Here is a 22,922-nt window from a genome sequence, read left to right as displayed (position 1 = left end):
GTCCGTCGATCAAGGTCTGCCCTGATGTAGTCTGGCTTTCATCAATGGCAGCGTTCTTTTTCTTCAGGCGGTGCTTAGAGCGAACTGGTACGTCACATGTCTGATCTTAAAGATACTGATTGTATGTCCTTTTCGGTCCCATGCCGGTTCCTTCGTAGCAGAGTGAACTGGAGCCAGACGACACACAAAGCACTGTCGGATCACACGACCGTCTGTTTCGCCTGCGTTCTCTTTTTGTCCCGCCAAGCAGCGCTATGGTTACTATGGCTTGCCTACGCTTGGCAATACTTAAGCCAAATCAAGTGCGAACGTTTTTCTATTCGTAATACGTTTCTCAAGCATTTCTAGCCTTAGCGTCTCAATGAAAAGTTAAACAATTGTTGTGAAAAACAATATTAGTAAAAGTAAAAAAAAAAAGCTCGCCAACCTTTGTAGTCAGTTTGAAAAAGAGTGAACGTTGCCGCTTCGTTCTTCGTAAACCAACATTGGGCGTCAATCACGTAACGCTTTTTGTTTTGTCTTGTTTCCTTTTTTTTTTTACTTTCTTTTTGTGTGTGTGTGTTACTGCGTTGCGAGACGGCAGGACTGGCGAGAAACTCGGCTTTCGCAACTTTTGGAAGTTTTGTGCGGCGTCTTTCCTTGGCTTTTGTTGTGGTTTCGTCGTGTTCTGCGTGTGCAGGCCACTCGCGATGTCTCACGTCCTAGTGAAGCGGGCTGGGGAGGAGACGTGGGACGTCTATCCAGTGCGGGCGGTCGTGGACACCCAAATTGGGTTTCGGTTGTAAAGCGAGGAGAGCGCTCTAACGGAGCTCCGCGGCAGGATGGTCGAGATCAACTGGAAAAAACGGGGAGCCGCCGGCACTTGCAGAGCTGCTGGATTTTGGTAAGTTAATAGTCACTTTGCAGAAGTGTGATGTTTTGCGGCTGCAGTATTTGACGCGTTATACTACATGCCTTTTTTTAATAACATCAGTAAGGTACGGAAAGGGCGATGGAACGCCGGCGTGGAAAACTTGCGCACATTGCCTCGGATCCATGCGGCGTCGAAGAGTCCACAGCCGTGCAACAGCATCCAAAGAAGCAAATGGTAAGTCGTTCGCTGTGCGTTTACCACGGGCTTGGTCGTGCTTTTAAAGAATTATCTGCGTCGTCTCACCAATGCGTTGCTGCTAATTTATACCTTAAGCTGCCTTTACTGTGATTACAAACACTTGAATAACAAAGTAGATTAGGCAAATAATGTTTCCGAAGATTTGCGGTGGCGAAATGACGAATCGGCGACAAAATCGTGAGCCAACTATATTCGCGCGCCCGTAGCCTATGGATGTCGGGTGCCATGTTGCTGCCCTGTCTCGTCCGTGGCGTAAGGCGCCGCCGGGGCTGTCTGCACGTGCGATCGTATCGCTCGTGTAGGGGTCCCTGGCGACGTCGAGTGGCGCGTTCGAGGCGGGGCGTTTACTTTTTGCGACTACTAATTCGGCCTAATTAGTTACGCTTAAAGTTTTCTTCTGCCGATGCTTTGGGCTTGTGTGCTTGATCTCAGCGCCGGTGCACGCGCGCGCGCGCGCTTGGCGATTTGCCAAGAACGCGCGCTGATGGGCACTGATGGGCGACGGGGACCTTGCGGTCGTCTCAGCTACGCGGTTTCGTTCGCGCACGGGGCTGCCTGTGGTCGGAACGGCTTCGCCGGGCGCTCACGTTCGCGGGTGGGCCTGCTTGGGAGCTGGGCGGTTGTAGATGCTGCTGGTCTCCGTGCCCTGCGCTTGTTTTTCTTGTCGGTGCCGCGGAAACAAGCGGGAATTCGCGGCCTCCCTTGGCGGCATTCTGGAGACGAACGGATCGAGTGAAACTCATTCTTAACGAACCCCTTCCTTTTCTTCCTACCCTACCCCTTTTATCCCGCTTCCCTCCCCCCAAATCAACACATGGCATCTTTCACCTACTAGCAAGGACGCCACGTAAAACCATTTTATTTCCCTTTGATCTAACGGATAACGAAACGTGGCATGTTGGTATTGTTTCGAAGCTGAGCTCTTTTCACCATTAGTTAAAATGGCGACAGCTTCGCGGTTCGGACATCGGGTACTGCAACTGAATGATATTAGTGCAAAATGTTCCAAAAGCCGGGTTCATGATTAGAAACAATTACCTCTGACTTGCATAACAATACCAACCATTTAGCAGACGTTTCGTCTCCTATGCGGAAGACATCATCAGCGCGGCCTAGGAACACCCGACTAGCTACCAGCAATCCAACGCTTGTTTCTTCCTTCTCTTCATCCATAGCGCTGGTTCTGCCGACTTCTTCGTCCGTGGCATACGGGAGACATCATCATCGGCGGCTCTCGTTTCAACTTATTTTACGTCCGTCGTAGATGTGAAGTTAAATGAAAGTTATTTCAGAATGTCGGTGTACACGTCGGGGAGGGGGCCGCTGCTAGAATTATAGGCGGATGGGTAACTGCGAATACACCATGATTCCAGAAATCTTCTGGGGCCCCACCGTTGTTCGCGTTCCAGGGTCACAGCGTTCGCAAGGTCAAAAGTGTGACCAGTCGTTCAATAATGGTCTACCAGTTCAGTTTTTAATGTTGCGGCATGTGTAGCCTTCTCCACGTCTCTTTTGTGCTCTTTGGGGCGGGTACTCCGTTTGCGGCCAGTTTCTCCGATGTAACGCTTGTCACAGTCCTGACAGTTCACTTTTGTATACAATACCAATTGATATTCAGGAGGGGTTGGATCTTTTGTCTTCGAAATGAGGTCACGTAATTTTATATGGGGTTTGAAAGTTGTTCGTATACCTAGTGGAAGGAGGGACCGGTGAATAGATTCTGAGACGCCTTTTACATAAGGGATAGTCACCACGCCTGCTTTGTAAATATTAGCCGCTTTTGTTCTTCCCTGCTGCATCTGTTTACGTGTGTTTTTAATAAAACCTTGTGAATACCCGCGCCTCAAAAGGGATCCGATAACAGTTTGAACTTCCGATGCTTGTAAATCTGAATTTGAAGGGAAATGTTCTGATCGGCTAATTAAAGTTTTTACAACAGCTCGCTTATGTTCCACAGGGTGGTGAGAATTGAAACTAAAAAAATTACCGGTATCACAAGGTTTACGATACACGGTGGTTTCAATATGACCGGTGTCATTTCGGCAAACAGTTACCTCGAGAAAAGGTAACGTGTTATTTTGTTTTACTTCTCTCGTGAACTGTATGGATGGTTCAGTGCTGTTTAGGGTTGCATGGAAGTTGTGGACGTGATCCTCATTTAAAATAACGAAAGTGTCATCTACGTAACGTCGATAGAATTTGACAGGGCAGGCTTTTACTTCTAACGCGGTTTGCTCTTTGTGTTCCATTACCAGATTAGCCAAGGTCACAGATACCGGACTACCCATTGAGCAACCTTCAATCTGACGATAGAATTGTCCACGGAAGGTGAAATGCGACTGATTTGGACAAAGCGCGAAAGAATAACAATATCCTCAACTGCAAGAGATGTCCGTGACGAAAGTGTGGAATCATTACGCAGGCGTGTTTCGCCAACTTCCACACTAAGAGTGGTCGGAACATCAGTGAACAAAGATATGACATCAAACGAGACAATTACATCTCCCTTGTTCAGAACATGACCTCGAATCAGGTCAACAAATTCTCGTGAGTTTGAAACTGTAAAGTTGTTATTTCCTGTTATGGGAGAAAGCAGCTCTACTAGATACTTTGATAGGTTGTACGTGGGGGAACCAACACACGACACAATCGGTCGTAGAGGACAATCGGGTTTGTGAATTTTGGGAAGGCGTAAAGTTTTGGAGTACAATCATCGGAAGAGAAAGGGCGGCGGTAAATCGTGTCATTTAAACGGTTCTTCTTTTTTAGATCACGTAGATGGTCAGCCAGAGCCCTTTCAGATTTTTTAGTCGGATCCTGTGCTAACTTTACAAAATGGACAGTGTCCTGGAGGATGGCATCTATTTTTTTTAAACTTTAATTAGCCGATCAGAACATTTCCCTTCAAATTCAGATTTACGAGCATCGAAAGTTCAGACTGTTATCGGATCCCTTTTGAGGCGCGGGTATTCACAAGGTTTTATTAAAACGCACGTAAACAGATGCAGCAGGGAAGAACAAAAGCGACTAATAATTACAAAGCAGGCGTGGTGACTATCCCTTATGTAAAAGGCGTCTCAGCGATTTGGCAGCGGCGGCAGCATCCAGCCAACACATCTGATCTGACAAAAACGCCTGTTACAGTTGCCGCCTTGGACGCCCTGGAACCGGTGCTGATCTACGGCGAGAATCTGCTTCTTCGGCCCTACTGCCCCGTGGTTGCTGCATTCATCATCGTTTTGCTGACCTCACCTCAGAGACTTCAGGGATCTACAGTGCTGCCTCACCACATCGCTTTGCAAGAGCGGCGGACATGGAGAGCGCAGGCGTAGCACGTGCACATCGGAGCAGATAAGCAGCGAGTTTCCGGCGGGTAGTCATTTGGCAGCGGCGGCAGCATCCAGTCAACACATCTGATCTGACAAAAACGCCTGTTACAGGTTGGTAGTCCGCACGTTTTACCTTTAGCTAACCCATGTTGCTGCTGCCGCTGCCACCGGAATTGTTATTTCGTTAGTCTTGTGCCCTTTCTCTGTTAGAGCATGTCAAACACTTGCTTCACGTGTCAGTTGGTTGTTCCCGAGGAAGAAGAGGGTGCGGTAGAGTGTACCGAATGTAAACACACCTACCATTTTGGCAAATGTGCCGGAGTTACTAAGAAGTCTTTTTCCGGAAAAAATAAAGCCGCAAGGGTGTCGTGGCGGTGTCCACGATGCAGGAGCAGTGCGTCCCGCGTTAGCGGCAGCGAGGACAGTTAGAGTGAACTAGATAACACATTTCTTGCGTCTATCAACGAGAAGCAGGACAGTCTACCCAGTCTATACAAAAAAGTAGACCGCATGGAACAGTTCGTACAGCACATGTCAAATAGGTTCGATGAACTTGAAAAACAATTGAACACCAAGCGACTGAAATTAAAGACCTAAACAAAAAAGTGAAATAATTTGAGCAAAAGGATGAAACGATCAGGGAGATAAGGGATCAGCTCCAGCAGGCGGTGAATGAGCTTGAGTTTCGAAGCAGACGGCTCAATTTGGAAGTCCACGGGATTACTATGACGCAGGTTGAGAACCTGCTTTTCATACAAAATGAAGTGGCCGATAACTTGAGCTCCCTCATCTAACGGAGTGTGACGTTGTATCTGCTCATAAGTTTCCCGCGAAACAAGGACTAGTGCCTGGAATAATCGTTCACCTTATGAAACAACAGAGCTGGGACGCGTGGCTGATGCGCAAAAACGAACTTAAGAACAGTGCCTAGCGGATTTTCAATCAGGAAAACTTAACCCGCTACAATAAAGAGCTTCTTCGGGCGGCGAAAGATCGGGCTAAGGAAAAAAGATATGCCTTTACATGGTGCACTAATGGAAAAGTTTTAGTTCGGAAAACTGAAGGAGCACGTCCTGTTCATATAAGAACCAACAATGACTTTGATCAAATTAACTGAATTAATTGTACCTACTTTTGAGGGGAAACTTATCAATGAACCAACACCGTTATTACTTGCCGAATGATGTGAATGGGCTTGTACCTCGATTTTCACCCCTTTAATTTAAATGTATACATTTAAACACTAGGTCGGTAAGAAATAAATGTTTGTGTTTAGAAGAGTCTTTTTTTACTGAATTTTCGTTTCAATTTTCCGTTATTATGCTATCCGAGACTTGGAGCACAAGTGACTTTGATGTTTTAGATTGCCTAACTATAGAACCTATTATTTAAACAAAACCAGCAGCCGAGGTGGCGGGGTTGCGTTGAAATTTTACAATAGTACTGAGTGCACTTTGCATGATTGTTACAGTGCAATTACTCCTGATTATAAAGTACCTTCGCTGTGTTCGGGCCAGACTGTGTTTTCTGTTTACTATCGACCACCAAACGGAAATGTTTTAAAACTTTTTGAATTCTACGATCAATTTCTTGCATTTTTGGCCGAAAATGGAAAACTCTTAATTTCAGGAGGTGATTTTAATGTAGACATGGGTAATAATAGCCCGTGAGCCAGGGAATTCGACACACTTATATTAACAAATGGTTTCGTTAATGTGATTAACCTACCAACAAGGGTCACAGCGGATTGTCTATCCGTCCTTGATCTGTTCATTACAAACTATGTGCAATCAAATTATGAAGCGGGAGCTATATCGTGTTGCATTAGTGATCATCTTCCTCTGTTTCTTCACGTTGAAAAAAATGAGCCAGCAGGAAACAAATAATCCTAACTACTTTACCAATCAATTACAGAGACAGCGCTTAATGGGTTCCGGGATGCAATCTTGCATAGGAATCGGAGCTATATAAGCAATTTAAAACAGCCAGACGAGATTTATAATACCTTTTTGAGCAGTCCTAAACATTTATACTGTACTCACTTACCTGTAAAAGTGTGTAGGCTAACTGGAAAAAATTCGCAAGCCGTGGATCACGCCAGAATTACGGAAGGAAATGAAAATAAGAGATAGCTTGTATAAGAAATTTTTAAATACTCGCACACCCGATGACTTGACCATTTTCAAGCAGTATTGAAACAAAATAACAAAGGAACTACGATATGCGCGAACGGAATATCACTCCTCATTTATAAACGATAAGAAATGTAGGCATGACGTGATGTGGTCTAGATTAAATACAGTCCTGCATCGCATTTCCTCACACGACCCTCTTTTAAAACTGCAAGTCAGTGGAAAAGAATTATCCATCCGGAACAGAATTACCGGACGCATTTAATGATTTCTTTACAAGTATGGCTGTCGGCGATGACTCGCCTGGCACATCTTGCGGTTATGTAAATGTACAAAATGACAGACCTATGTTTTTGCATCCTGTTACCGAGGAAGAGGTGATAACAGTAATCAAAAATATAAAGAACAGTAATAGCTGCGATATCGACGGCTTACAAATAAAGCCCCTGAAGCACGTAGCTCACATCCTTGCACCGATTCTTGCTAAGATATTTTATCAATGTATAGTGGCTGCTGCTTTTCCAGAAAGGATGCAAGTTGCAAGAGTAACAGTTTTTTATAAAAAGAGAGAGAGAAATAATCTGGCTAATTATAGGCCATTCTCTATTCTGTCTGTTTTTTCAAAAGTTTTTTTAAAAAGTTTACATTCAAGACTTTCAAACTTTATCGATAAATCTAACTTGTTAACCCCATACCAATTTGGCTTCCGTAAAAACAAATCTACTGAAATATCACTACTTGAACAAAAAGAATACATACTTGCACAGTTTGAAAGCAAAGCTATTGTTGTTGGTATATTTGTGGATTATTCGAAAGCTTTCGATTTAGTAAATTATAATACATTGTTAAGAAAGCTTGCATGCTACGGTATTCGTGGACAGGTGTTGTTGCTTTTGAAGTCGTACTTATCTCCTCAAAAGCAGGTCGTTCAAATAAATATAATGTGCTCCAAAGTTCAACCCGTCCTTTGTGGCGTGCCTCAGAGCAGAATACTGGGGTCACTACTCTTCAACATTTATCTTAATGACATTGTGAACATCAACCTTACTGCCAAATGCATTATATACGCGGATGACACAAGTATTTTCTTTTCTAGTAATGACATCCAAACAAATGTAATTTTACAATGAAAGCAATAGAAAAGTGGTCAGTTTCTAATTCCATGCAGATAAATGAAGTAAAAACTAAAGCAGTCATATTCAGACAAAAAAAAACCAAGCCAGTTCCAGTACATAAAGATATCATCCTAAATTCACGTTCTGTACAAATTTTTGAAGATTTTAAGTGTCTTGGTGTCGTATTTTTCAAGCCGTCTCGGTGGCTCCGAGGCGAGAACGCCGGCCTACGCCCAGGTGGCGGGTTCGAATCCCGACCAAGTTGCCCGCAATATGACGGAGGCTTATTGCGGAGAAGGCGCCGTGTAAAGGGGTGTCCAAACAGGACACTACAAAACCCGCGACTCCGGCAAATCGTGCCGCGCTCTGCCGCGATCCGCTTCCGGCCGTCAAAGGGAAATTTCCCTCCGTCAATTCTTCCCGGGGGGAAACTTCCCTCCGTCAAATCTCCCCCTCGCTTCCTCCACGGCGGCCTTGCTCTGCTCATCACGTGGGTCCGGAGAGCCACTCACACGCTCTGTTGGCTGTCGGTCAATTGCTCAAGGCCTCCGCTCACAATACGGAACCGCATCGGACGCCATCACGACGAAAGTGAATCTCGACAAAGAAAGCAGATCCGAGGCGGGCGAAACGCACCCTTCGACACAGGAATGTCCCAAATCCACCCAAAGCCGGACCTCCTTGGCCTTCGAGCCGAGGCGACGGCGGTACGCGAGGGCGTTGGCGAGGTGAGACAGACGCAGGTGGCGTGTGACGTCAATCTGAAGAGGAGAGCAGTCGTGATCGTAAAAATTTTCACGACTCCTGCAAACATTTTCGCGACTCCGACAGACCGTAAAAATAGAAGCGTCCGCTTCAATTTTCACGATTTGTCGGAGTCGCGGGTTTTGTAGTGTCCTGTTTGGACACCCCTTAACCGAGCTTTTGGTTGCACGTCAAAAGATCCCCAGGTGGTCGAAATTAATCCTCAGTCCTCCGCTGGGGCGTGCCAGATGCCCGTCGTAGGTTTGGCACGTAAAACCCCCAAATTTGGCTTTTCTTGGTGTCGTATTTTCTTCCACAATGTCGTGGGATAGCCACATAAACCATATAGTAACTAAGATAGCTCAGATCACAGGCATTATAGGTCGTATTAAATACCTTCTTTCGACAAAAATTAAGTTACTCCTTTATAATTCGCTCTTTTACTCTCATCTAAACTATTGTCAATTGGTATGGGGAGCAACAACATTTTCGAACCTTCAACTTGTTCATACATTACAAAAAAAATGTCTTCGGCATATTTACAATGAGCCTTATGGAGCGCCAAGTACTAACTTGTTCAACCGCTCCCATGTGATTAGTGCATTCAACCTGTATAGATATCGATTACGTTCGAGGTATAAATTAGAAACACGAAACAATATTACTAACTTACGTGATCTGGCTCATCTTCAAATAAAGAACATAACTAGCTACTCAACAAGACATAGAGAAAATTGGGTAGTGCGTACACCTCTTCCGAACTATGGAAAAGGATTGCCTTAAGTTTCATACTACCGTCTTTATTAAATAGATATCATCTTGTGCATTTTAATGTATTTACCTGTAAGCACAGTGAACTCCGTAGAATGTATGAAACAGAGAGAGTATGATTTTTATGATTTTATTGTTTCAATGTGTGCGCCCTAAACATTTATGATCACAGTGATTTTTTTTGTGAGTGTGTTGTTGCAATGTATTGTTAAGATTACTTTTCTTCACACCTTTTTTCTTTTTGTTTTTCTCTTCTGTGAATACTTTAGCACGATGCTGCTTAGCTGCCAATATTAAGGGTCTGTGGACTCGTCAAGCTGCAGTGCTGTAGCTTTTTTCCACAGCTCCTTCATTTTCTTTGTACAAGGTGAAAATAAACTGATTTCATTTCATTTCATTTGAATCTATTTGCCGGTCCCTCCTTTCACTAGGTATACGAACAACTTTCAAACCCCATATAAAATTACGTGACCTCATTTCGAAGCCAAAAGATGCAACCCCTCCTGAATCTCAAAGTGGTATTGTATACAAAGTGAACCGTCAGGACTGTGACAAGTGTTACATTGGAGAAACTGGCCGCAAACGGAGTACCCGCCTCAATGAGCACGAAAGAGACGTGGAGAAGGCTACACATGCCACAAGATCAAAAACTGAACTGGTGGACCATTGTTGGACGACTGGTCACACTTTTGACCTTGCGAACGCTGTGACCCTGGCACGCGAACAGCGGTGGAGCCCCAGAAGATTTCTGGAATCACGGTGTATTCGCAGTGACCCATCCGCCTGTAATTCTAAACGCGGCCCCCTCCCCGACGTGTACACCGACATTCTGAAATAACTTTAACTTCACATCTACAACGGACGTAAAAAAAGTTGAAACGAGAGCCGACGATGATGATGTCTTCCGTATGCCATGGACGAAGAAGTCGGCAGAGCAAGCGCTACGGATGAAGAGAAGGAAGAAGCAAGCGTTGGATTGCTGGTAGCTAGTCGGGTGTTCCTAGGCCGCACTGATGATGTCTCCCGCATAGGAGACGAGACGTCTGATAAATTGTTGGCATTGTTATGCAAGTCGGAGGTAATTGTTTTTAATCATATGATTGGTTATGGAGGGCGGTGCATTATTGACTGGAGTGTTAACTATATTTTTACTGTGCTTCATCCTCGATTTCTAGTGGTACTTTGTTTGCAGAGAAGCAGTCTGCGTGCGCCGCCGTCGTTTGTCAATCTTTCTTTCGGTTTGCTTGCCGCCTCTTCGGATTAGATTTCAAAACGGTTCGACAGTCTAACCCTGAGCCCTCCCCCCTCCCCCACCCTCCCCCAACCACATAAAAAAATATCCTGACTACGAGCCTGGTTCTGAAAACCGTGCTTTCCATGACAATCCTTTTGTCAGGGACAGTCTTTCGTCTCACATTCCGCATGAAACCCTAGCCATAAAACACATTCTATGTTTATAAAACCAAGATGTTTTCTGCAGAATGAGATGATGTCAGTCATTTTTATGGCACTGAAAGACCTTTTTTTCTTGTGAGCAGTTAGGGCTTTGGATGGAATAAAGCGAGGTCAGTTTTTTCCCCTCGCTCTTCATCTTTAGATTAAATATGCAGGTTACCTGCATTAACGTTTTTTTCTCAGGGGCATGAAAAAGGGTTTACTTCATCTGGGTTCATGAAAGGATTATGTTCATTTGCAACTTTTTATTGACGCAAGTTTTTCTTCAGTTTCTTTTTTAAGAACATATCCGCCACTCAGCTAGACCTTCACGATTAATTACAGCGCGTCATAACAATTTATTCCAACTGATTTAAATACATAAGTCTAACGTGGTATAAAGGCACGTAATAAGTTTTTTTTTCGCCTTTTTTTTTGCCACGTCAGTCCGAAACGAACGCTGAAGGATGCGCCCTTCCCCCCTCCTCCCCCCCCCCCCCCTTCCACCCGGCCCCCCGAAAAAGGAAGTCCATTCAAAGCTGCCCTTCCGATGGTCTCGCACAACCGGTTTGTTGCCTCCTTTAGTTTTCAGTTTAGAAGTGAAAGAAGTGTTATCTAAGACGTGGCTATTCACTTCTTATATCGGAGTGGGATGCCTGGAGGACTTTTTTAAATACTTAGCACTGCCAGCGAATTAAGTTGAATCCATGAAAAGGTGATGTTCGAATTTGGTTTGATGCACTTTTCAAAATATTGAAAAACCAGACCATATAGGGTTTAAATTTTTTTATTATTCGAGTGCCCTGTACTAAAGTATGTGGATCTCACGTTCTTCAGGTGTACAGAAGGTCACAAGAATAACTGGCTTTATACCTTCAAGATTCCGCGGTTCTGCGTGAAACATGCAATAAATAACTGTGCTGATAGAGATAGATGCCTTTGTAGCGTACATCTGGATGCAACTGCGATGCTCTACAAAAAATAGGTGGAGGAACTTCAGGCCCAAGTTCAGGTCCTGGAGGAGAAGGTGTCCATGGTTGAAAACAACTATGGTAAGCGACGTTTGTTTTGCGAAACAATTTCAGCCCTTTTGAACTATAGACAAAAGTAGTCGTTCAAGTAGTCTAATAAGGATTAATATTTTCCACTCTCCAAATGTTGCCAAACTTTTCCACTCTCCGAATTGTAAGTTTTAGACGGCATGTTGACGTAAGCAAAAATTACTGCTGCTGGTTTTGTGAAGGAAAGGTCAACACGAACATTTGCTACTACGTCATAATAATTAAACCGGAAGCAAGATACAAATGCATATGACTTGATCAGTAGCATGTTAGTTGCAGATAGTATAAATACAGTAGCTTTAATGCTTTTTAGCTATGCAAATGATGGTTTTCGGCTTCAAAGTGATTCAAATTGAACAACCAGTGCTCTGCTGTCAAGTAGTTTAACAATATTATATCAAACATATTCATACAATAGAAGCTACATCTGAGTGTCTAAACCTACCTTTGTGTTTTGCACATCATAACGAATTGTATAAAATGGGGTGCCAAGGTGAGCTATATATTTAAAAACCGTCTCACAGCTACGTGCATGTCTGCATCGCTATGTGTTTCAGCTCGGAGGATTCTAGAAGAAACAATGCCAACCATATTTTCTTAGGTAATTAGCTAAAACTTGTTAGTTAATTCTTTAAATATTGCTTTTATGGTCCATACTCCAGAAGGAAAAATCCATCAATGTAACCCTGTTTGGCAGTCAATGTTTTCTAGTGAACCGCTGACTGTGCCTGACTGTACGTCAAGCATGTCTGATTGGCCAACAAGTTACTCTGACCGACAGTCAAACTCCAGTCAGACCCCGCTTGTCGGCTTTCTGATGGTTTCCTGGTGGCAGTCGGCCGCCGTGAAATGCCATCAGGATGTCTTGGTGGTGATTCTGACTGTACATCGATTGTCTCTGACTGTACGTCAGAAAGCTTTGACGTGCAGACAGACGTACGGTCAAAGGACGTAAAGTTCGTTCGGATACCACTATTTCGTCAAATCGATGAATACGAAAAGTAATCTATGCACGAGAAAACGATTTCGAGACGTGAGCCCACAAAACCGCTGACGTTAGAGATATGACACGCAACCGACCGACAACCTTGATCAGAAGCCCGCCGAAGCGCCGAACACGACACTTCGCACTTCGCTTCGCCCATAGAGGCTTCGCCGAGCTTTCATGAACGATAGCTCTCGACTCGTTTTGTTTGCCCGCTTGCTCCAACCTGTCGATCCTGCCCGGGCTCTACAATGCCTTATGTTTTAGTAGAATTTCTACTCGACAATACCCAGCCTGTTGTGAGTTCCGACGATGTAAGGGACTTTAGCGGTGTAGTTGAAGACAGACGACAAGATGTACCAGGTCTACTGGGCCGCTGACGCGCGAACAAAAGGATCGTTCTGCGACGCGAAAGTACACTACATGGCAGGTGAGTAAAACTGAAGTACGGCGAGTGATGTACGAGTGCTTTGCATAACATGCTGACGGCTTAACTGCATTTGCAGCCGAAGCATCTCGTATAAAACGAGTAGTCAAATCGAGTTTGTGTAGCGGTGGCGTAGCATAGGGGTTCAGTACGCACATACGTACGCATGTGGTCGCGGGTTCGATGCGCGGTAGTCCTGCTTTTTTTTTCTTTTTTTTCTCTCGAACATTTTGTTTTATCGAGGCATTTGGCGATATTTATGAGTGCGTATAGCTTTACTCTTATATAAATGCTGCCCTTGTTGATGAAATTCCCTTGGCAGTGGCAGTCAGACGTCATCTGATGGACCATCAGATGACGTCTGATGGTCCATCACGTTCAACCAAGGCTGCTGACTGGCAGTCAGTGTCCCAAATTACGTATCTTGATGGAATTTTCAATAGGGCTGCAAGGGCAATTTTAAAGACATATATGTCATGCAAGGCTAAAGCAATATATACAACAAAAAATGAAAGATGTTTGCAACACCCTGTAACGCCGAATTAGAGCACAGGTCTTGAGGAGGAGGAGGGGAGGGTACTGAGGGAAGGGTATGCCTTTCCTCCTCACCCTGCCTGCTACTCCTCCTCTTCCTTCTCCTCCCCTCATCATTAAAGCTCCTCCCTTCCTCCTCACCCTCCCTCTCCCCCTCCTCATCTCTTCCCCTATTTGCTTCTTCTCTTCTCCCTCCTCCTCCCCTCGCCCTTCTCCCCGCGCGGTGCATTATGAGAAATATCCCATAATGTACCGCGCAACGACGCCGACGGCGACGCCGCTCAAGCAGGAAACGGGCACCTACGAGCTGCGCTCTAAAACAGCCGCCTCGGAGATATTTCACCCCCAGTTCTGGCCTCACACTCCTACGATTGCGAAATCATAGAAAGAAAATGTTGAAGTTGTTGGCTATCTCCAAGCCAGTTGCTTGTTGTTTAATTATGCATATTGCTGTAGCTTTCATGGCAGCTGTCTACAAGATTGCAATATGCACCATATAGCTGCTAATTAAAAATTGTATTTTGTTTAAGTATCCAAGAAACTATGGTGGTTATTGACTGCTGTAATAACTGCCGAGCTCATTAAGCATTGCGAAGCCCACTTAAATGTAGCTGCTAGTTCTCTGAAATAAATCTGTTTCCATTAAAAATGTCACTTTGTATGCTGTCGACAACTTTATTCTTCGGATTCTCCCACAATTCATAAAAAACGAGATACACAATTTGGACAAATTGTTAACAAACATTTTGGAAACAATACCAAGACTAATGCAAGAAAATGCTTCTAGTTTTGCAATTATGTAATCAGGCAGCCCTGGTTCATGGTGGGCGTAGCCTGTAATCTCTGCAGATATGTGCACGAAAAGGTCTATATTTAGAAGAGGCTTTAGGGAGGTGCACCTTGTCATGTGCCCACGAAATATTGCAACTATTTCGTACCAAAGTTGTTAAATATTTCCCTCGGGGAAAATAAAATTACAACTTTGTTGTTGAACATGTCAATACCATGTTCGCTGCGGCGTGGGTCACACAGCCTATGGCAGCTGTGCGGTTGCATATTATACTGATGGAGTGTAACCTTTAAAAGAAATGAACTGAGGAAGAAAATAATCTTTTCTTTCATATTTCATTAAGCATGCTTTTGTCTTGTCTCTTCCTCAGCCGCCTACAACATGGTAAAGAAGCTGCGCAAAATTGTGCACACACTGAATGCATCCCATTACTCCACATGAGCGGTGGCCGAGACGGTAAAAGTTTTGTTAGACAAAATGCTGTAACACTTGCTGTACTGCGGTTAGGCTTACATTGCAGAGCAGTGGCACATTCGTTAAAGAAATTGTCTTCGCCTAATTTTAGGCGGCTATATTTTCGGAAAAGAACTTCATAATTAAGCTAAGCCAGTAGCTGGTCTCGGAGAACAAGCAGCGCGCTTGAGACGGTTTGGAAATTCCTGGCTGTTTCCTGATATCCCAATCCTCGTGCTCCTCCTTGCTTTCATCTTAGGAAGTGCTTCATTGTACCATACTCTGTGGCCATTCTGATGCCTTCAGATGTCAGCATGGGCGGGACCGGTGCATGGTTACATTGCAGATTTGATATTCCATATGGTGCAAACATTGGACAGGGCAAGGACAATGTTGGATCAAAATTTATGATGGTTTGGACAACTGGTACACTCAGCTGTGCAGTTGCAAACGCTACGCACTGCAGCCTGCAAGGCCTTTCACATCTTAGGATAGCTTTCGAAAAATGCTCTCCAGTGTCAATGTTGTTGGTTAATTTAATTGGTTTACTTTTTTTCAGGACCCAGTATTTATGAAACATGCATATGTTATAGGTGCAACTCTGACTGCTAAATCTGACAGGAATTTTTGATTCAGTACCCTTTATATATTGAGAAGGTGCAGCAGCTTTTCAGGCTATTCATGCGCACTATTTAGCATTTAGAGAATTCAACACTGTTTTGGTCGACGAAAATTGCTGTCATGCTTCTTTCGGACGTCGGCACAAGACCGATATCGACCTGGAGGCTGTTGTTCGGACACTCTTTCAGACTACTCAATCATCGGACGTCTTTCGACCACTGTTCGAGTGCAAAATAGAGGCTGATTGCAATTTTTCTTACAATAGCTAGGTAGCCACGAGCTTCCGCACAATAACGCAGAACGGAGCTATTGTGCATCCACTCGTTCACTGCGTTTTGTTAGGTACTTTGGGCTCTTTACAAACTGCAGTTTATTTTTCATCCTTGGTTAAGGTGTAGTCCAAGGTATTTTACTTAATTAGCACTATGTTTATTAACAACTGAGTGTTTCCTGCAATAATAAGCCATATTGGTGCTGGACGGATATACACAAAAATGTTTAGTAAATGAGCAAGTTTGAATAACAAAAACCTATTCTGTCCAGGTATATTTGTTGTGCAGGTAAACATTAAAGACGGTGTGCTGGTCGAAAAGACCCTTCTCGAGCGTCTGCACTCCCACTGCCGTGGAAGTCCTGCAAAGTTTGCAAGGAACCTCGTCCGGAGTCTCTTCAGCCGAGAAGAACTTCGGAACAAGTCCCTTTTTGGCAAGGGCGCGAACAGCAACAAGGGTGGGCCTGTGTAAGAAGCCATAGATCAAGTGCGCTTGAATGCCATTCTTCGTACGTATTACCCCCCGAGTTTAAGGCAAAAAAGTCTACCGCGTACCGGTGTTCTTGTTTTCAGGACAGAGTACTTGATATTTGAAGAGCTGTGATCATAGGGAATCCTGATGATATTGCTTTAAGCAATGATCATTGTATTTTTGTACACATTATACTACTCATTACCTTGTTTTTATTTCAAACTCTTTGGCAACAAACTTAAGATACTACACTTTGCCAAAGCTAGACACATATGAGGTGTGTTAAAAGGAAAAAAAATTAAATATGCTATCAGGCCCGCAGGACACGCTGCGGCTATACCCACCTAGTGGCAAGGTTTGACAGGAAACTGCCACCATTTGTTCCGCTAGTAGCATTAGTCATTGAGTTACATCTGCTGAACTAAGCATGTGCACAAGCCGTTCATCGGAGTCGTGAAAGAATGAAAAAAATAAAAGCTACTGTGGTCATTGGGAACCACAGTAGCTTTCATTTTTTATTTATTTTTTCATTCTTGGGGACTTTGAACATCGCACGGTGCAAGGAAGGACTTCAACAACAAGGCTAGCAAGCAAGCCCTTGTCAAAACTGATGTGCTCGACCGGAGAGTTGAATCGGGACTGTGACCCTGTGCGTAAGAATCAACGACTTTGGAACTTTAGTAAAGTTTACAGCTTAATTGTCGCCTTCCTTTTGTTTAATTTAGTAGATGTCTGTGTGCTACTTCATTTTTAGTTTATTTTAATGGTTGTCCATGTGATATTACGATTTTTTTCCTTGAACGGCGGAAGTGCTTGTTTCGAGTTTTGGTGCTTTTATGTATAAAACATTTTTGCAAACCATATTCTCTGTCTGCTCCCTCGACAACCAATCCCACCAAAGGGCTGTGATTTTCCGACGTCGAATGACATGTTACTATGTTTCCTAACTAGCGATTGCCTGCATTTTATCTTTGTAGCATACATAATTGTCGGAATTCCAAACTTCGAACCAGGAAAATAAAGATTGGTCAGTGGCCTATTCCGTCGATGTATCTACGTAAACACACGTTTGGCAGTGTGGATAGCAGTAAAATGTATATTTTGTGGATATTTATAGAGATGCATTATATGATCCCATGTCTGGACCTGAAAGAATGGTACCTGCCACATGGCAATAATTTTAATGTGATGCTAGAAGTAGCATCACATGAAAATTGTTTTATATGGGGTGGGTACCCTATTTTCCAGGCCCAAACACGGGATCATATAAAGCAGTCTCTATATGGTATATAAGGATTTGGGCAGATGTGGTGATATACATCCAGATACGGCCTGATTATGCATATGTGGTCAAATCTATCGAATTCCTTACATATCCATATCTGTATTTTTTATTATAAGTCGAGATATGACATGTATGTAAGGGATGGCTTTTAGCATCAGCTGCAGTACATCGGAAGGTGAAACAGTAGGTATGTCACTCTATTAAACGATTCCTATAATATTCCGGCGTTGCCTGATACGGTTTAATATACGGTTAGACCCACTCCGGTGAAGCTCTACGGATGGGCCAGATACGGTTCAGCTTCCGCTTCGACCAATTACGGTTGGGTTTCCGGACTGGGTATTTCCGGTTCATTTTACGGTTTCAAGAAATCTGGCCCATATGACGGATTGAAATCCCGGATTCATTCCGGTTTATTTTTAAACCGTTTTTTTTTTTTGGTAGGGAAGCAAACAGTTGTACCAACAAGATTTCACGTATTTTGCGAATGCTGCGTAAAGCGCAAATTGGAAGACAAACAAAAACAGACATTTGTGGGTGTGCTTAATATTGAGCTTGATCTGCTTCCTTACCGTTGAGCATGTAGGAGGAAGGAAAATCTCCACAATATTTAAACTTAAGGTAAAGTTGTACCTTCTCGGCTTTGTCTTGCACGATGACTGTTCAAAATTCATTTTTATTTGATTCACTTGATTAAGGACGCAGCTGCCTCAGCGAGGTTCAGTAGGAAAAGGATAAGCACGCTGGCTTTTTTGTGATGGAGTGACAAGTCATAGGGCATGACTTGTCACTCCAGGCCCATAAAACACTTGCATGCTAATGTGTTTATTTTGCTGTGTTTTTGGCTTTTTTCAGGCTACGCATGCAGCAAGTTTGATACTACTGTATTGCAGCTGAAGAACAGCCTCTCCTCGATGCTCGCACGGGAGATCAAGTAATTTGCTAAACCAGGTGTGTCTAAGTTCGTTAAGATAGGTTTTATATATCATATTGTAGAAATTACCTTCCTTCTTATGTAAAACGTGTTTCTCGAGTCTGATAATCCAACTCACCGAGCACATGCCAATATCGGAAGCATTGGCATCATCGGCACAACATGGTTAAGTAGTACAGACAAGCAGGGTCTACTCTTCAGCACTTTCTTTCAAATTTTATAATATTGCAAAATAAGCACGCGTCCTTTGTGTACAAGGACCCTTTCTTCTATTCTTTATATATTTTGACAGATATTTGCGTTGCAAAAAGTGACTTCGAGAGACGTTACATGAAGTCAGTTTTTGTAAATATCTGTCAAACTTTACAAAGTATAAAAAAGAGAGCCCTGATACACGAAAGATCCACTCTTCAAATCAGAGTGCTCAATTGTAGACACTGGCCATTTGTACTATTAAACCAGGTGTTGCCGAAAATGATCACGCTTCTCATATTTGCAGGTGCTCAAAGTCGGATTTTCAGGCTATAGAAACATATTTTGCATCAAAAAGAAGAAAATACTACACTGCAACGTAATATATAACACCTATTTTGAGAGAGCTCAGAGGCACCCAAATAGTCTTTCAAAAACGTGAATATTGACTGTGTCATGGCCGCCATGGAGTCATCCTTAATTTGTTGAGTGGACAAACGCCCACAACGTTGTGTTTGTTTTTCTTATTTGGTAATTAATATTCTATTTGTGTACACATCTCTGCATTAAGTCGTGCAAGCAGCATCTTGGATCCAAATACATTTTGTTTTTATGCGAGCACTTTTAAAAATGAACATAATAAAGCAGTCTTACATGTGTTTGACTATGCTTGCCTCAGCACCTTTACTTTAATATGCAAATTTAAATGGAGCAGATAGTTACTCCACAGCTGTTTGCTGGTACTTCATCCTTATAATTCACACAAACTGATTACGTTTGTTTCACGTACAAGCTGTTACTCAGCTACAGTAGGTGTACACGTATCGAAGCTTGGAGCTTACTGCACGTACAGTAGGAGGTATAAGTCGGCTGATGTGCATGCATGTGAATGCTGTCTGCGTGCAATGTAAAGCTCTGTGCATGTTCAAATAACTACAGTGAACTTTCGTTAATTCGACTTCGACGAGACTTAAATTTTGTCGAATTATCCGAATGATCGAATTTTATTTATTTACAGAAAAAAACCTGCTTCGCCGTGAGGCATTATTGCAGGGGGTCGGTTTCATACAAACACTTTTGTTTTAGAACATAAGTAATACACAAAAAAAGCAAAACACTTTCTATGGATCAATAATGAAATTAAATAAAAACATACTGTCTATAAAAACACTACACAATTGAAAATTCAAAAAACCAAATTTGCCGCAAGCACATCTTTCGGCAATCTATTCCACTCTTCAATGGTTTTCGGAAAGAAGGAAAAAGCAAAGGTGTCGGTGCGGCAAGAGTACGGTCTAATCTTCTTGGGGTGATCTGCTCTTTCGGACACATAAAACGGTTCATGTAAAACCACATCTCTGTTAATTAATAGTCTATTGTTGTAGATATCATCTAAAAATTTCATCCTAAACAATTTTCTACGCTCACTGAGTTTCTCCCAATGTAGGGCATGTTTCATGTTAGTGACACTCGCTCCAAGTTCGTAATAGTTTAGTACAAATCTAGCACATTGATTTTGTATCTTTTCAAGTTTGTCTATTAAATAATTTTGGTGTGGGTCCCAGACAACTGAGGCGTATTCCATACACGGACGGATATATGTAAAGTATAAAGTTTCTTTAACTTTTCTCGGGGCTTGCCGAAAATTTCTTTGTACAAAATTAAGCATTCGTATTGCCCTTAGGGCTATCATTTCAACATGTCCCGTCCACGTTAAATCATTAGATAACATAACACCTAGGTATTTTACATTCGAGCTAGGTTTAATTATTTCATTATTTATCATGTACACGGAAGTAGTGGGATTTTTTTTCTTAGTAAATTTAACATGCACGCACTTTTTAACATTTAGGTTCATTCTCCAATTTTTACACCATACAGAAATGTTATCTAGATCACTCTGTAAAGTATTAATATCGTTAGAATCATTAATTAATCTATAAATAACACAGTCGTCCGCAAATAATCGAATATACGATTGCATGCCAGAAATAATGTCGTTTATATAGATCGGGAAGAGCAGAGGACCCAGTACCGAGCCCTGGGGGACACCAGACTCGACTTTTACATACTCAGATTTCTCCCCACCGAGCACGACACATTGCCCCCGTCCACTTAGGTAATCTTTAATCCAAGCCAGTACGTTGCTATGCAGTGACAGTAAGCTAAGTTTATAAAATAATAAATAATTAAAAATAGGACAGAAAAACGTTTAAAATTAAACTTCCTTTTATTGTACCAAGTAATCAAGGGCGGTCTGCTGCCGTCTGCGCTTAAAAAGCGTGTGCAAAAGCATGCTCCGGAGAGCAGCGTAACTAAACGCCACGTCCCCATAAAATCAAACGCTACCAAAAAAAAGTTAGTAAAACATATAAAATAGCGCAACAGAAACAAGGACAAGAAGTAAACAGGACAAGCGCTAACTTTCAACTAGTTTTATTCTGGAAAATTGAACACATATATACACACGACAAGCAAAGCAGCACCACGTAAAAGTTGATTAATTTTTCACCCGATCATTCAAAAACTGAAATTCATTACAATGAAGAACAATAGAAGTGTCGCTGACACATGTCGTCCCACTTTTTTTGATAAAGAAAGCTTCCAATAGCTCTCGAGCGACCGTCTCTCGGCTTCTTCCTAGTATCCACATCTGCTGAAGTCGCGGAACACAGCTACACGTGTTGCAATGTATAGGCAAATGCGAGCCATATTTATGTTTTACTGATAATGCGTGCTCCCGTGCTCGGTCATTGATGCACCGCCCCGTCTGGCCAATGTATACCTTTCCACAACTCAGGGGGATTTCGTAGACCACACCCACTGTGCAGTCCACATAAGGGGTGACGTGTTTTTTGTCACACGGTGCTTTTGCCTCCTCATCAGAGATGCGGGCGCACAACCCAGCCAACTTCTTTTAAACTTCTGTACTTTTAAAAACTAACACCCCTGTGACGCACTGTGATACAGTACAAAGTATTCTGTCAGCTTTTGAACAACATGGGAAAGGTTTATTTTTTACTCATGAGCTACCTGACAACAATCATTTGCAGTTTTTAGATATTAACATCACCATCAACGAACGACGTGTGTGCTGGATGTATCGACCTCGCGCGCGGAAAGAGTTACTTCCTTTTGATTCAGCGCATTCAAAGACTGTTAAGAGAGCGATTGCAACTTCGTGCCTGGAGTCTGCACTGCCGAAGTCTTGTGACCATCAGGCGGATGCTAGTTTTAAATACCAAATTTCTAGACTGGAATTAGCTGGCTTCCCGTGTTCGGTCTTGGTTTCTGTGGCGGAGACCGCCTTACAAAAAATGAAGGGGTTGAAAAGAAAGGTCCCAACGAGGCAGAGAACAAAAAGACCAGAGGTCATTCCGTACATACACAAGGTTGCCCACAATCTGAAGAAAGTTGCAACCAAGTACGATGTTCCAGCTGTATTCTCTGCCCCAAAGAAGTTGGCTGGGTTGTGCGCCCGCATCTCTGATGAGGAGGCAAAAGCACCGTGTGACAAAAAACACGTCACCCCTTACGTGGACTGCACAGTGGGTGTGGTCTACGAAATCCCCCTGAGTTGTGGAAAGGTATACATTGGCCAGACGGGGCGGTGCATCAATGACCGAGCACGGGAGCACGCATTATCAGTAAAAAATAAATATGGCTCGCATTTGCCTATACATTGCAACACGTGTGGCTGTGTTCCGCGACTTCAGCAGATGCGGATACTAGGAAGAAGCCGAGAGACGGTCGCTCGAGAGCTATTGGAAGCTTTCTTTATCAAAAAAAGTGGGACGACATGTGTCAGCGACACTTCTATTGTTCTTCATTGTAATGAATTTCAGTTTTTGAATGATCGGGTGAAAAATTAATCAACTTTTACGTGGTGCTGCTTTGCTTGTCGTGTGTATATATGTGTTCGATTTTCCAGAATAAAACTAGTTGAAAGTTAGCGCCTGTCCTGTTTACTTCTTGTCCTTGTTTCTGTTGCACTATTTTATATGTTTTACTAAGATGAACCAACTAGCCGAACAACGTACCTTACAAAAAAAAGTTGTACGACTGAGAAAAATAACAAAAAAAATGGAAAAGAGAACCCGCACTTTTCGACGCACAAGGTGGACCGCACATGATATACTCCGTTTCACCCTATGTATAGTGTTCTCGGGAGAATGGATTTACATTGCGTCCGAGGCGGAAGAAAAACGTTTCACGTGACGACTCCTTGTAGTATTGAGCTGCCATTGCCCGACTTAACAAA

The 22,922-nt window shown here is 43.1% G+C and overlaps 1 protein-coding gene and 1 pseudogene across 1 annotated transcript; both read left to right on the top strand.

The window, feature by feature from the left end:
- Window positions 1-689: 689 nt before the first annotated feature.
- LOC115316008 lies at window positions 690-18,473 on the top strand (annotated as a pseudogene).
- A 3,118-nt stretch (window positions 18,474-21,591) lies between these two features.
- On the top strand, window positions 21,592-22,476 carry LOC121835865 (the record flags this gene model as incomplete). Its single annotated transcript, XM_042290399.1, has 1 exon — window positions 21,592-22,476. A coding segment is annotated over one exon (885 nt), but the record flags the coding sequence as incomplete, so codon positions are not given.
- Window positions 22,477-22,922: the final 446 nt, after the last annotated feature.

This window comes from Ixodes scapularis, unplaced genomic scaffold, assembly GCF_016920785.2.
Source record: "Ixodes scapularis isolate PalLabHiFi unplaced genomic scaffold, ASM1692078v2 PGA_scaffold1__304_contigs__length_218370807, whole genome shotgun sequence".
Taxonomy (NCBI): Eukaryota; Metazoa; Arthropoda; class Arachnida; order Ixodida; family Ixodidae; genus Ixodes; species Ixodes scapularis.
The sequence above is the reverse complement of the archived record's forward strand: the minus strand, read 5'-3'. Positions and strand labels throughout refer to the sequence as shown.